At 42.5% G+C, this 13,597-nt stretch overlaps 1 protein-coding gene across 1 annotated transcript in view; it reads left to right on the forward strand.

Annotated features, from left to right (window-relative positions):
* Window positions 1–13,597, forward strand: part of ARHGEF28 (Rho guanine nucleotide exchange factor 28) — a 292,956-nt gene that overhangs the window by 257,877 nt on the left and 21,482 nt on the right. Inside the window, exons 31-35 of the mRNA XM_036280592.1 lie at window positions 979–1,079; window positions 3,826–3,864; window positions 3,963–4,010; window positions 9,275–9,760; window positions 11,049–11,349. Coding sequence (XP_036136485.1) covers window positions 979–1,079; window positions 3,826–3,864; window positions 3,963–4,010; window positions 9,275–9,760; window positions 11,049–11,349 — 975 coding nt within the window. The remainder of the gene's footprint in view (window positions 1–978; window positions 1,080–3,825; window positions 3,865–3,962; window positions 4,011–9,274; window positions 9,761–11,048; window positions 11,350–13,597) is intronic.

The raw sequence follows: 13,597 nt of genomic DNA on the forward strand, positions 1-13,597 counted from the left end.
AGAGTGGGGAAAAGTGTTTCCTTGATCAGAAATAAAGTCTCAAGAAGGCACTGGAGGAGAATTATACAGTGTCACAGTGCGAATATTTACTTCATCAGGGTCCTCATTGGACCTAGTTCCAATGAAGTTCTGTCTGTGAAAGGGCTTTAGAAGGTCCAGTTTGAATCAGTGTAAAGTAGCACAGTGTAAGTTTAACTGAGTTCACATGGGCAAAGAAATAAAACCTCACTGATAGAGATTTAATGAATGGAGTACAATTTGTAGTTGGTACTTAAAAATATTTCTGGACTAGAAATTTTTCTGTGTTTTTATAGATTAAATAGAGACTAGCTACAGTATTATAAATTTAGAGCATAAATAAGAGTTGTGAGAAAAAACATCCCCTTGGAAGGTGTTTTTTAAAAATCAGTTTGTTGGCGATGGAGAAGGAGACAGGTAAGGTCGTACAGCGTTAGCCACCTTCACCTGCTCCGAAAGAGATTCTGCTCCGCTGCGGGAGGGCTCCTTCCTTCTGAGCTTTGTGTAGGGTGGCTGCTCTCGTCCTGGCCACCAGGGAGCCCGGCTCAGCCTGTGTCCTCGGACCTGGGCCTGCCACCCCCGCTTTGCTCCTCAGAGCCCGTTTCCAATCTCACCCTCCCCAGGCGGCTTTTTCCTATTAAGGGAAAGTAAGATGGAGAATCTACCTTCTCCGTGTCACCACCATCACATGAACACCTCTCTGCAAGAAAAGAAGAAAAATGAAAAGATGGATGACAATTGATGCCATTCGGTACCTATTAGTGTGTAAGCTCCCTGCGGGCAGGCTCTCTGCGTTGCTCTGCTCTGTGTTAGCACCTCCAACAAGAGTGTTCAGTACATGTGATTTTTATGGCGTTTGCTATTTGGAAATATGTGTCAGCTGTGTACAAAAGAGCCCAGTCCGCTGGCTGTTGTGTGATGATGTCCTTTTTGTTTCTGTCTCAACGGCGTGCTTTCCAGCACTAGTCACAGAAGGGACAGGAGGAAGAGGCTGTTGGGATGTGGATCCCGGGACCCAGGGTGTGGGAGCCGACTTGGCGGTCTCTGATGCAGGGGAGAAGGTATTGTGAACTGATTTGTTAGTAAATGGCACTGGTTTACTCTGTGTAATAAAATAACCTCAGGTCCTGGTCTGTCCATGGCCGAGAGTGGTATGAACATGTTTTCTTGAATTGTTCTCAAGTTCAATATTCATATTTAAACTTTCTAACTTATTTCTCCTTAAAATGTTCTTGCTCTTCCTATATCATGTAGGTGTAAACAGAGAAACACTTGAAAAGTCATTAAAAAGATTTAAAACTCCAGTGTTTACCTGTGTGTCTTCTGGTCTCACTTTCACTTTCCGCGCTGAAACCTCTAGCTTTTCACTCAGGACATTCAGCACCTCTTGCCCAGGGGTGGCCCGGGCACAGGGGCACTGAAGTGGCAGAAGTCACTGGAAAATCGCTTCTTACTTTCTTTCTTTGTTTCTTTCGCTTAGGGCTTCTTCTTTTATAATGTCATATCCACATAAGTTAGAACACTCTTTTAAAAATTAAATGTGTGCAGCTTCCCATTCACTTCAAGTGAAACTGAGATGTCAGAATAGAGGGAATACAAATAGGATTCTGGGAGGTGGCTGGTGAGCCTCCGCAGGGCTGTGTCTGGGCTTAAGAATTTAGCTTCATCTAAAACCGAAGTAGGTACATTGCCAAATACCAGTATGTGTACATGTGGACAAATGACAGGTCAGATCTACACATAGGTAGCATTTTATATATCGCAGATTTAAAGAAATATGCAGATGACTGAGAAACCAAATCCAAAGGTATTTTTAAAAGATGGCTGTGACTGTTTAAAACTTCACAGGCCAAAATGAAAATAGGAATGCAGTATTTTTCTCCGCTTATTCTGACTGTGTGCTTTCTGACTTATTTCTTTTCAAAATGTCTCCCCTTCCCATCCTTTCCGTGCAGACTTCGCTGTTCAGCCGGCAGCTCCCAACTGCTTTTACATTATTAGAGGAAGGGAGGGAAGGGGTTGATTACTAATAGTTTTCTCTTGCTGGAAAGCTGTGGTGACTGTCTCCCAGCCCTAAAGTCTTTTCCTTCCATGATACAGTCACAGGTAAGTGAGATGAAGTGTCCAGATTCCTCTTTGGATGAACCTATCTAGAATATTTGCCATTTTGATCAACTGAATGAACTGATGGGCAGGATCACTTGAAATCAAACTTTTAAAAAAATTTTACTGTATATTTTGTAATTAGAGTCCTTAATAAGGAAAAGGTTTAAAAAAAAAAAAAAAAAGCATTTCTGAAAGAATTTGAAAAAATTAAATTTGTGACCCAAATGGCTATTCTGTAAATCACCAACTGCAGCTATGCACATTGACCACAAGGTGGCGGAACAACTCCATTAAAAAGATGATGTTAAACATTTCCTGTCTTGTGTCAAACCTGGTGTGGTTCTTGGACATAAGTAACCACATGTTGCATGATTCATTTCTATGTATCTGATTTTTATAGACTATTAAATTGTATATCAAACTACCTTTTTTGTCACAAAAACCATGGAATGTGGAGTAAGGACAGAATCAGAAAGGCAGAGAGAATTCCAGAACTCACTACAAAATGGTGGTTCTTAGCCCCCATTATTTTCCAGAGGGTTGGGGACAGATCTAATGACTATAAACTTCATCTCCTTTTCCATCCTTTGTCCTTCCCCTATTAGAGGTGCTGGTTCGTAGTGAAATCTTTAATTGGCACTATGGGGGAAGAGAGAGGGCTAGGTCATCAAGGCATCATCAACCTGAGCTAATTGAATTTAACAAGTCCACTGTCACCTGAGCGCTGACAGCTGACAGTTTCTTGTGGTTTTGATTTAAAGCTGCTTAGACAAGAGAAATGGGAGACTGGAGGCTCTTGGAGGGCAGGAATCCAATGACCTTTCACAGTATACGGTGTGGAATACATACATGGTGCCCGATATTTATTTATAGAGTGCAGTGAGTGTCCATTTCATGCTGGGCAGGTTTGTGGATATAGCATTGAACACAGATGAAATCCTGCTGTTCACCGGCTTACATCCTCGTGAGAAAAGACAGACAATAAATGAATGAACAAATGTTCAGTTCAACTCTGGAAACTGGAAACCCTCTTTATCCACATATGCCCTTAGTGTGTGGGTAGAGAGACCCCATTCCCCAGGGGCAGATGGTCCCTCATCGCCTCGTTCGTGGCCTCTGCTGTAGTGGTTCTGTTAAGGCATTATTGGCGGGCCCATTGAACTCAGAGAGGGAGGATCTGGAACAGGTCAGCTAAGTGGTCCCCTTTCAGCCACCTGTGGGTCTGGTTACTTCTGCCCACCATTGGCTGCTTGGACTTTGTGAATCTCAGATGCTGAGACAGGGAGCTAGAGACCAGGCATGTTGTCTAGCTTCCAAATCTGGCCTCCAGGATGCCCGGGGCCAGCCTGTCATGGGAGACAATCTCAGCCCAGGCACAAGAGAGCTCAATTTACAGTGTGGTTTGTGCAGGAAAATATTGTCACTTACCAAGAGTGTGTAGCATTTCCTTACCATTAGCCCTTGTTGTTTTAAGGACTCGCTGGGTGAAAAGCGGGCATTCATCTCAAAGACTGAGTGTACAGAGAAGGCTTTCATTAGCTGATTGTTCGATTCTATGGGCTTTGATTTCGGGGGGGAGGGTCGCTATAGAAGAGCGTAGAGTGAAGTGATTTACCTGAGGTCACACATTTGGGAACACTACAGTGCAGCTTTTCAAAAGTGTAGTGATTATTCATTTTCTTATGTTTTTGTGTATTTTAGGTGGAATATAGAAGTTTTTCAGGTTCCTCTCAGTCAGAGGTGAGCTATGCATACCTTAAATATACCACCATCCCCTCTTTATTTGTGGATATAAATGCTTTTTTCAGAATTTGACACTTAGGATCTTATTTTTTCAGATTATACAAGCGATACAGAATTTAACTCGTCTCTTATACAGCCTTCAGGTAACTATGCTCCCCTAATGTTTGACCTTGCCCATGTTTCTCTTAATGTAGTTCACTTGATTTGATGATTCCCAGACTTTAAAAATGAGAATATTTGAGAGGCAGTAAACAATCTTAAAAAGAGTGCCAGGCCCCACCGTAGCTGGGCGAGGTGTGCCGAACTTCGCCTGGTTTTGTAATCACGAGGCAACAACACTAACACATTTTACCCCATTCTCTTCTGAAACCATAAAACAGTTCATATCTTTAAGAAAGGCTGATGACTGTGACCTGGCTTGCAGTATACAGTGAAACTCTTAGGTGAGTGTAGCATGACTTCACATTTTCTGGTGAAAACTTAAATTCACACCTAAACTTCATTCACTTCCACATGTTGGCCTTGGGCCTTTCAGAGCAGTTAAATCATTCCTACGCTCCTCATGCTTTAGTTTGTCATCCACCCGACATCCGCCGAGGGCTGCGTGCCCGCCACCACGCCGAGGGCTGCGTGCGCGCCGGGGCTGAAGGACCACGCCGGCGGGCGGCTGGTCAGGGAGCACAGGCATCAGCGTCCTGCTGTGTTTAGGATGGCATGTTTGGATGCTCCCTGAGGCCACACACAAGAAAGGCTGAATGCATCTAGGTGCTTAATTTGTGGATTAAAAAATAGTTTTAAATGATACAAAGGCAATGGTGGTATTGAAGACACATTTGTAGAAAAATCTGAGGATACAAATAAAGACAATAAAACAACTTGTGATCCTTTGGAGAAAAGTATTATGTCACGTTGGTGTTTAACCCTCCTGTTTCTTACAATCATAACACATACCTTTTTTTTTTTAATCCTCACTCGAGGACACTTTTACATTTATCTTCAGACAGAGTGGGAAGGAGAGAGGGAGGAAGAGAGAGAGAGAAACATCAATGTGAGAGAGACACATTGACTGGTTGCCACCCACACGACCCCAACGGGAGCCGGGGACAAACTGCAACGGAGGTACGTGCCCTTAGCGGGAAGCTAACCCAGGACTCTCTGGTCCGCGGGCCGACACTAACCGCTGAGCCAAACCAGCCAGGGCAACACGTACCTTTTTTATGTCATCAGTGGTTCTCCTGTAGCACAGTTTTTTTTAAATCCTCACCTGAGGATATTTTTCTATTTATCTTCAGACAGAGTGGGAAGGAGAGAGAGAGAAACATCGATGTGAGAGAAACACATCGGTTGGCTGCCTCCTGCACGATCCCGACCAGGGCCAGGAACTGAACCATAACCAAGGTGCGTGCCCTTGACCAGAATCAAACCTGAGACGCTTTGGTCTGTGGGCTGATGCTCTAACTGCTGAGCCAAACCAGCCAGGGCTCCTATAACACAATTTTTAATGGATACGTAATATTCCAGCCTATGGACTTTATTTATCCAATTCCTCATAGTCAGTACTTTTATGTTAATAAACATTTCTTTGAACATATCTGAGTATTTCCTTAGGCTCAATTACTAGAACAATTTTCTTTAGGTTGTTAGTAGACATTGCCAGAATAATCAACACCCCTCTCTACTTGTGTTTGAAAATTGATCAAGGTATGTGATTGTCTTAATTTAATTTTTTTGGATAACTGCTAAGATTACACTTTTCCCCTACTGATTTGTTACCAGTCATACTTCCTATATCATACCTGTTGAATATTAAAAGACAATCGAGTCTGAATTTAAGTTTTCACCAGAAAAAAAAAAGGAAAGTCATTGCTACATTTGACATTTTCTCATTTGTACTTCAACTGCATCAAGACTTCTTTCTCTTATTTTTATTTATTTATTTATTTATTTATTTATTATTATTATTTTTTATTTTTTTATCCTCACCCGAGGACATTTTTCCACTTTTGTTCAGGTAGAGTGGGAGGGAGAGAGAGAGAGAGAAACATCTATGTGAAAGGAACACATCGAGTGGCTGCCACCCGCACAACCAACCAGGGCCGGGGACAAACTGCAACCAAGGCACGCGCCCTTAGCGGGAACCGAACCCGGGTCTCTCAGGACCACAGGCCGACGCTCTAACCGCTGAACCAAACCGGCCAGGGCTCTTATGTTCTATCGATCAGCTGATAGTTCTCGCTCGGTATCACGCAGTTACTCACGTGTGAGGTTGCATTTGCATACGCGCTAGTGTCTTTTCCTTTTCTATGCCCATCTGTGTGCTCTTGCACAAGAGCCTAACTGAACACTGAGGCTGTTCAGTTAGAGTCACATTGCCCAGGGTGGAGCAGAAGTAGGCTTATTGTTGTGAGTGTGTGAAGCACAATGTTTATTCTTGTATCAGTACTTATTCATTTTGTAGTATTTTCCATACAAACAACTGGAAACCTACTTTCACCCCACCCTGTATTTATAAATTCAGTCAGGGAGAATTGGCACTTTTGCAATGATCAGTTCTCTTGTCTGAGAACATGTTAATCATCTCTGATTTCATGCTGTGCCGGGAAGCTTTGTGATGATCTTCATGTGCGTACTGTTTGTTTTGTTTTGTTTTTGCTGAGTTTATTTCTGGGTATTGTTGCTTTGTTGCTGTTGGGAATGGAATATTTTTTATCATGTTTCCCCAGTGGGGGTTGCTGATAATAAGGGTATTGATTTTTATATGTTTATTTTGTAACTGGCCACTCATTGAATTTTATTTTTGTTTTAATAGTGTTTTTCTGTTGATTCTTTGGATATTCCAGAAAGAAAGTAAAGATTTGAAAGTAATGTTATTATGGCTATTTTTCGGTAATTATATCAGTTTTACTTTCTTAGCTTACCGCTTTGGCCAGAACTTCTGAAAATGTAGTAAATAATAGTGGTGATGGTAAGCATCCTTGTCTTGCTCCAGATTTAGTGGGAATGTCTTTACAGTCTTCCATTGGACATGCTGATCTGGGGTAGATGTTCTCAGAGACTGAATGTATCATGTGAAAGAAACATTCTTTCTGTTCTGTTTTTACTGAGTGGGATACAGTGTGAGTGTAGCTCATGCACTCTGGGGAGATGAAAACATGGAGCGTCCCAGCATGCATGGTCTGATGAAAACACAGAGTCCTACCTCTTCTTTTGAACTTTGAATGCAGCCCTGGGTGGACTCAAGGTGCAGAGCAGCCAGGCGACCTGAAGGGCCTAATCTCTGCCACTCATTAGGATGAAGCAACATGGGGCTCGCTCGCTTTCTCTCTTTTTTTAATCCTCACCCAAGGATACCTTTCTGTTGATTCAGATAGAGAGGGAGGGAGAGAAAGAACATCAATGTGAGAGAGACACTTCGAGTGGTTACCTCCCGCACAACCCCAACCGGGGCTGGGGATCAAACCCACAAGCAAGGTATGTGTCCTTGACCGGGAATCTAACCTGGAACTCTTCTGTCCATAGGCCCACGCTCCAACCCCTGAGCCACACTGGCCGGGGCACATGAGGTTCTCGGAACCAAAGCTTTTGAGCTGGTCTCAGGATGTGGGCTCTGAGAGATTTCTGTTCATGGCACAGTCATTTCTTTTGAAGCTGAATTTCTTATGCAAGATTGAAGTTTTTACATAAACATTTTTGGATCAGATGAAAATAAAATTTGATCCCTATGTTAGGAGAGCAGAGTTAGAGATGAGGTATAGGCAGAGCAGAAAGGGAAGGGCACAGAATTACTCCAGCAAAGAAAAGTTAAGAGAAGTGAATTGGGAATTTCTCTAAACTTGAAAAGCAAGTGCTGTTCTCTGTCCTAAGTATCAATGTCACTTTAAATGTGAAAATGAATACTATCTAATCTTCAAATTCCACCTCTGTGCTAAGAAGAGAATGGTCTTATCCCAAATGTTAAGTCGATATGAGGAATACTTCATGGTAGCAATTAGTCTACTTGTAACCCTTACATGAGAATTATCATTACCTGTGGTAGTTTTGACATACAAAATATTGGATTTTTGTTTGTTTTACTATACTAGTCCCCTTAGGATTTGTTAGAATTGAATGGTGATGTACAGTCTACAGTTTGACCAGTTCCTCAGAGTCCTGAATGGCTTGTTATTTCATATTTAACGATCAAAGTAATTGGTACCTATTCTCAGTAGCTATTGTTCTCTTTGTAATAACTTCTAAAAGACATTATGTGAATTGGAAATTTTAAGAGTTCTTTTCAAATTTAAAAACATGAATTTTATTTCAAAAGTCCCCAGTGAATATATTTTTAAACTTTATTCCAAGACAAGGACCACTTTAAAATGTAGTTTTAGTTCTTTCTCCTTCAAAAGTATAGGAAACTGCTGATCTAACAAAGGACTGATGGTCAAATCCCCATCTTCCCTGCATCTGTTAGATGGACAGCTTTAACAATTCTTAGGAAAAAAATAAATGTGAATTTATCCCTGGAAGAGAAATAATTTCTCATAAGAAGTCAAAATGCACACACACCCCCAGTATGTGGCCGTTTCCAACGCGTCCCCTCTGTGCTTCTCTGCACTTTAAATGAGAACTTTTAAAATTAAAAGCTTCAGAGGGTATTCACGGAGGCTTTTTTCTCTTTTTCTTTTTTGGGGCTGTGGAATCCTTTCAGTTCCTTCCTATGACGCTGCCCAAGTTTTCACAGGCAGATACCGTAACTCGAAATATTTTTTTAATCTAGCTGGTCACATCCTCTGGGCTTTTTGGGGTATCTACGTTTCCTTACCCATTCTAGCCTCCCGTTGGCAGCTATTAAACACGTGAATGTCAGCTCAGTGTTGTATGCGTGACCTTCTTCCTACAATACAAAGAAATAAAAGTAACGCGATTAGCTTTACCACGTACATATCCTAAATATGAATTAACTGCAATTCCTGGGCATTATAGTATAAAAAGATTTTTTACGAAAAATTTTCAAGTGGTTGACTTTTTTTTTAAATGTCTTTGTCTATGTAATATAGCTTAAGTAATTTCTGGTTTGAGACTCAAAGGATACTGCTGGGCTTATATAGGTTCTTAACTTCTCGTGAATTCTGAACAAGCATGAGACTTAGAACAGGAGTGCAGAGTCTTGTGAATGTATATCCTGAATTCTTACTCCGGTTTGCTTAAATGTTATCCAAAACCCGGCAACAAACCCCATTTCTGAAAGTAGGGGATGAGCATTGCTCCGGGCTTCATTTCTTTTGTGTGTAAATCCCAGGCTGTACCGCTGGGAAATGTAGACAAGCCAAGGCGGGCCTTTGGAGACCCTTGTGTGTTGAGAGGTGGTGCCAACGCCAAGTGCAAGCGATATGGAAGCTCTCCCTTTTCCCGTCTGCTCCGCCAGGCCGCCTTGACCATCCAGGACAGCCACATCGAGATCCACAGGCTGGTTCTGCAGCAGCAGGAGAGCCTGTCCCCGGGCCTGTCTCTCCGAGGCGGCCCCTTCCAGGACCCGGAGAAGTGCCGCAGCCTGGAGAAGTGGCGTGAGGAGCTGGCCAGCATCCCCAAGCTGCAGCATCAGTTCCAGCAGGACCAGCGGCGTTGGCACCGCAGGTGTGACCAGCAGCGGAGGGAGCAGGAGGCCCGGGAGAGCTGGCTGCAGGAGCGTGAGAGGGAGTGCCAGACGCAGGAGGAGCTGCTGCTGCGGAGCCGCGGGGAGCTGGACCAGCAGCTCCAGGAGTACCAGCAGAACCTGGAGCGGCTGAGGGAGGGCCAGCGCCTGGTGGAGAGGGAGAGGGAGAGGATGCGCGCCCAGCAGAGCCTGCTGTGCGGCTGGAAACACAGCCGGCAGAGTAGCCTCCCCGCAGCCTTCTCTCCAGGAAGCACGGAGGTACGACCCACTGGGCTTGCCAAGGCAGTGTCCAGGGCAGCTTCTTCAAAGACAGGGTCATTCACAGTCATCCTGTCTCTTGCTTCTTGTGCCAGAGCTCACAAGTTACTCACTGTGCAGGTAGCGGAAGCTGGGAACTTTCAGAGACAATACATACGCATCATTGTAGACAGACACCCTTACCCAAGGGAGTGGACACAGAATCGAGCCGTCCCAGGAAGGCGAGGTCTGTCCTGGAGGCACAGGCACCACGAGTGCACGGAGTTTCCTGTAGGGGAAGGCCCTTCTGGTGTGGTCTGGTCTTAGACTTGTATACACGTGTACCTTTCAGTAGATCATTTAGCTAGTAATGTGCACTATAGGTCCTGAACTTAGCAAGTATAATGCTATTCTGTTCTTCCACGCTTATGCTCTTTTTGTCATTTTGACATAGTAAACTCAAAATCCCTTTCACTAATGATGGTTAACATGAGAATACTAATTAACGACTGGGCAGAATACAACCTTTCAGAAGATGCTGTGTTCCACTCACAGTCTCGCTAACCATGCTTGACAATTCCATTTGTCCCAGGAGTTTATTTTTCTGTGCTATGTGCAAATATGTGCTTTTTTAAAATTATTGGTAGTACATAAAGTTGTCAAGTTGATAAGTTGATAAGAAAGATTTGTTGTTTCTGACCTTCCTTTCAAGTTGGCTAAATTACATTTATTGCTAATGCATGTATGCATGAATATGTTCTCAGCTTTTTTATTTAGCAAAAGTTAAATAAAATGCTGCTCTCAGAATAAAATGGAAACATTTGAATGGCAGAAAGCATTACTGCTTGTTGTTGTTGTTTTTTAATCCTCACCTGAGGATATGTTTATTGATTTTAGAGAGAGAGAATGTGAGAGAGTGAGAGAGAAACATTGATATGAGAGGGGAAACATCGATCGGTTGCCTCCCGTACACACCCTGACCGGGAATCAAACCTGAAACCTTTTGGTATATGGAATGATGCTCCAACCAACAGAGCCACCCAGCCAGAGCTAGGTTTTTGTTTTTGTTTATGTTTTTGTTTTCGGTGTGTTTGTTTGTTTCTTTGTTTAAGATATGCTGTGCATAGGGAGTTGAAGTTTTTGGTACTCGCTCATTAAAAAGGGGATGGGAGGAAGGAGTCAAGGACAATGTTCTTCTTGACTTCACTGTCATTAGGAATAAATACTTTTTAAAACTTGTTCAAATAACTGGAGAAATTATTGTTGTGTTTTTGTTTGTTTGTTTATTTTTTTGTATTTTCTTACACAGGTAATGGACCTTAATCGATCTGAGAGTTTACGTTATGAAAATTCATTCTTCATCAGCGATGCTTTAGTACAAATGTCATTTAACACTGTCAACAAACCAACTCCGTCATCCATCCACCAGGATGCCACTTACCCCCTCAGTATGTCTCACTCTGGTTCGGTAAGGACTAGTGAAAATCAAGTAGACCTCAAGACAGACGTTTCTCAGCCCTTGGGCGTCAACCATGAACTGTGGCCAGCGGCTGAGTGCTGTCCTCAGACACCCCCTCTCCACCAAAGCAGCGAGGATTCTTGTAAAAATGGTAATTAACACTTTAAGCATCATCTGTATAGTTTCAACAAGAAACTGTGTCTCTGAATATTTGGCTTTTTAGAGCAAATGGAAGTGGGCCCTAGCATGGGAATAAATTGGTGCTGATGAGCTGGAGTTGGAGGCATAACCTTTGCTTTGGGGAAGTCTGGGGACCGCCATCACTTGTGAGGGGCTAGACGAGCTAGACCGTGGTGTGAGGGCCTCCAGGATGTCAGCAAGGTGCTAGGACCAGGCAGTGTTTTTAGTTATGTGGGTTAAATGATAACTTTCTCTTAAAAGTGAAGCAATTTGATATTTATTCCTCACTGTAGATGCTACTAGATCCAGATACACATATTTGTTTACTGTCAGCAATAAAGGATATGGATGGGTTTGTGGTAGAACTTTATTGACTATTGGCAATTTCCTGTAACGTTAGTGAAACCTGTACTTCTATTAAACCCCCCAGATGAAACTGTTAACATCATTTGTCACTGTAAAAAAAAAAAAAAGGTGTAGTATCTTCATAAGTACCTCGTAATAACACAATTTGCTAATCCCATTAAAGCATTTGCCAAATATCAATGAAAGGCAGCTTGAGTTACTAACTCCACATGCATCCACATGATTTAAATCTAAGTGTATTATAAATTGTTTTCCGTGGGATATGAGGTAGGGAATGAGAAGAACTTGAAACCTCTCTACCAAAAAACAGATGGCATGCAATAGAATAAACAAATGGCTGGCCACATGGATGTGAAATAAATCACCGACAGCAAAATGTTTCAGAAACATAAAGCAAGCGGCAGCACAGAGATCTTAGAACAGGACACAGATTTGTTTCCATGCTTGATATATGGTCTTAGTTTGTCAGTAGGATAATTTTTCAGCAGTGGAAAGTTTTGCAGATATTCAGCTTCTCTGAATTATTATCACTAATTCAATAGATGTTGATTCGTAGTAATGGATCATTCTTTATAGCCACAGCTATTATGTTCTTATTTCTTGTCAGCATGTAGGAGAGAATGAAATTATTCTTTGAAGTATCCTTTCAAATAGTCTTTAAATTAAAAAAGATGCAATGAAATAGTTCATTGGGATTAAATAAAATGAAGAGTCAGAAAGAATTTATAAAATGTAACCACTTAAATTTATCATTTTGCAACTGTAATGTGTCGGAGCCCACACTGCAGCATGCTTTTCCTAGGAACGTGCAGCTTTGTTGCTTTGCTGCTTTGATTCATTAACTTGCTATTTCCAGTGCCTCAGATGTTTTGGTCTGTGGGGTTTTGCATACTGGCTGTGGCATAATTCAAAAACTCAGTTTGAGTTAAACCACATTCAGCTTTTGTTTAGAAGAAGTATTTCTCTCATGCTTTTTATGTATCTCCCATCTTTTTCTATTGCTTGTGCTTCAAACTAGAAAGCTTTAAACACTTGGCAGCACACTTGCAGGAGATAGAAAATGTACTAAAGAAATAAACAGTGATTATATACAAAACCAGCTTTCCACATGTTAGGGATTAGATGCAGCCAAGAGTAATGCTGAGAAAAAGTACTTAGCTTCAGACATTGCGTGTCCAGTGTAGGTCAAGGACACTTGGGGCATTGACAGAGAAGAGGAAAATCAACTTTGGCCTAAATCTCCCTGAGCATCCTGGTAGGGATTAGATCAGAAATGCAGTGTGTGCTGTTAAGCACTGGTGTTTCGCAACTAGTCGGAAAAACCCTATTTATGTTTGTTTACTTAAGCGTGATAAGCAGTTTCTGGAGGAGAGAAAAGAAAGTCAGAGATTAGGAGGTGATAGGGACGCGGAATGAAAATTGGATGTATATTCTTGACAGGGTTGTCAGGGCCAGATAACATTGTTTGAACCTGGACAGAGCCTTCACAGCTCCTGTAATTAAATGTAGCACAAACTAATCCCTTGATGCTGGTCTTCGCTTGTCCCTTGCAGGGCTCTCTCCCTGCATCGTCTTGGGGGTGCTGGGCTGGGACAAGCAGGCTCAGGGTGTGCCAGTGGAGGGGACAGGCCATGTGCTGGGATCAAGGACAGTGCAGAGCCATCGTCCCCAGCTTTCACACGTGGCTGCTGAGTCTTTGGGTGAATGCTCATCAGTGACCACCCCTGAGGACCCAGAGTTCACAGTACCCTCGCTGACAAAGTTTGTTTGTAATGTTCTTGTCTGGGTTCTTGTTAACTGTGCATTTCACCATGATGCAGTGAACGGCCCCGAAGGTCTCGTCGGTGGGCCAG

The sequence above is a fragment of the Molossus molossus genome, unplaced genomic scaffold, assembly GCF_014108415.1.
Source record: "Molossus molossus isolate mMolMol1 unplaced genomic scaffold, mMolMol1.p scaffold_m16_p_3, whole genome shotgun sequence".
NCBI classification, from domain to species: Eukaryota; Metazoa; Chordata; class Mammalia; order Chiroptera; family Molossidae; genus Molossus; species Molossus molossus.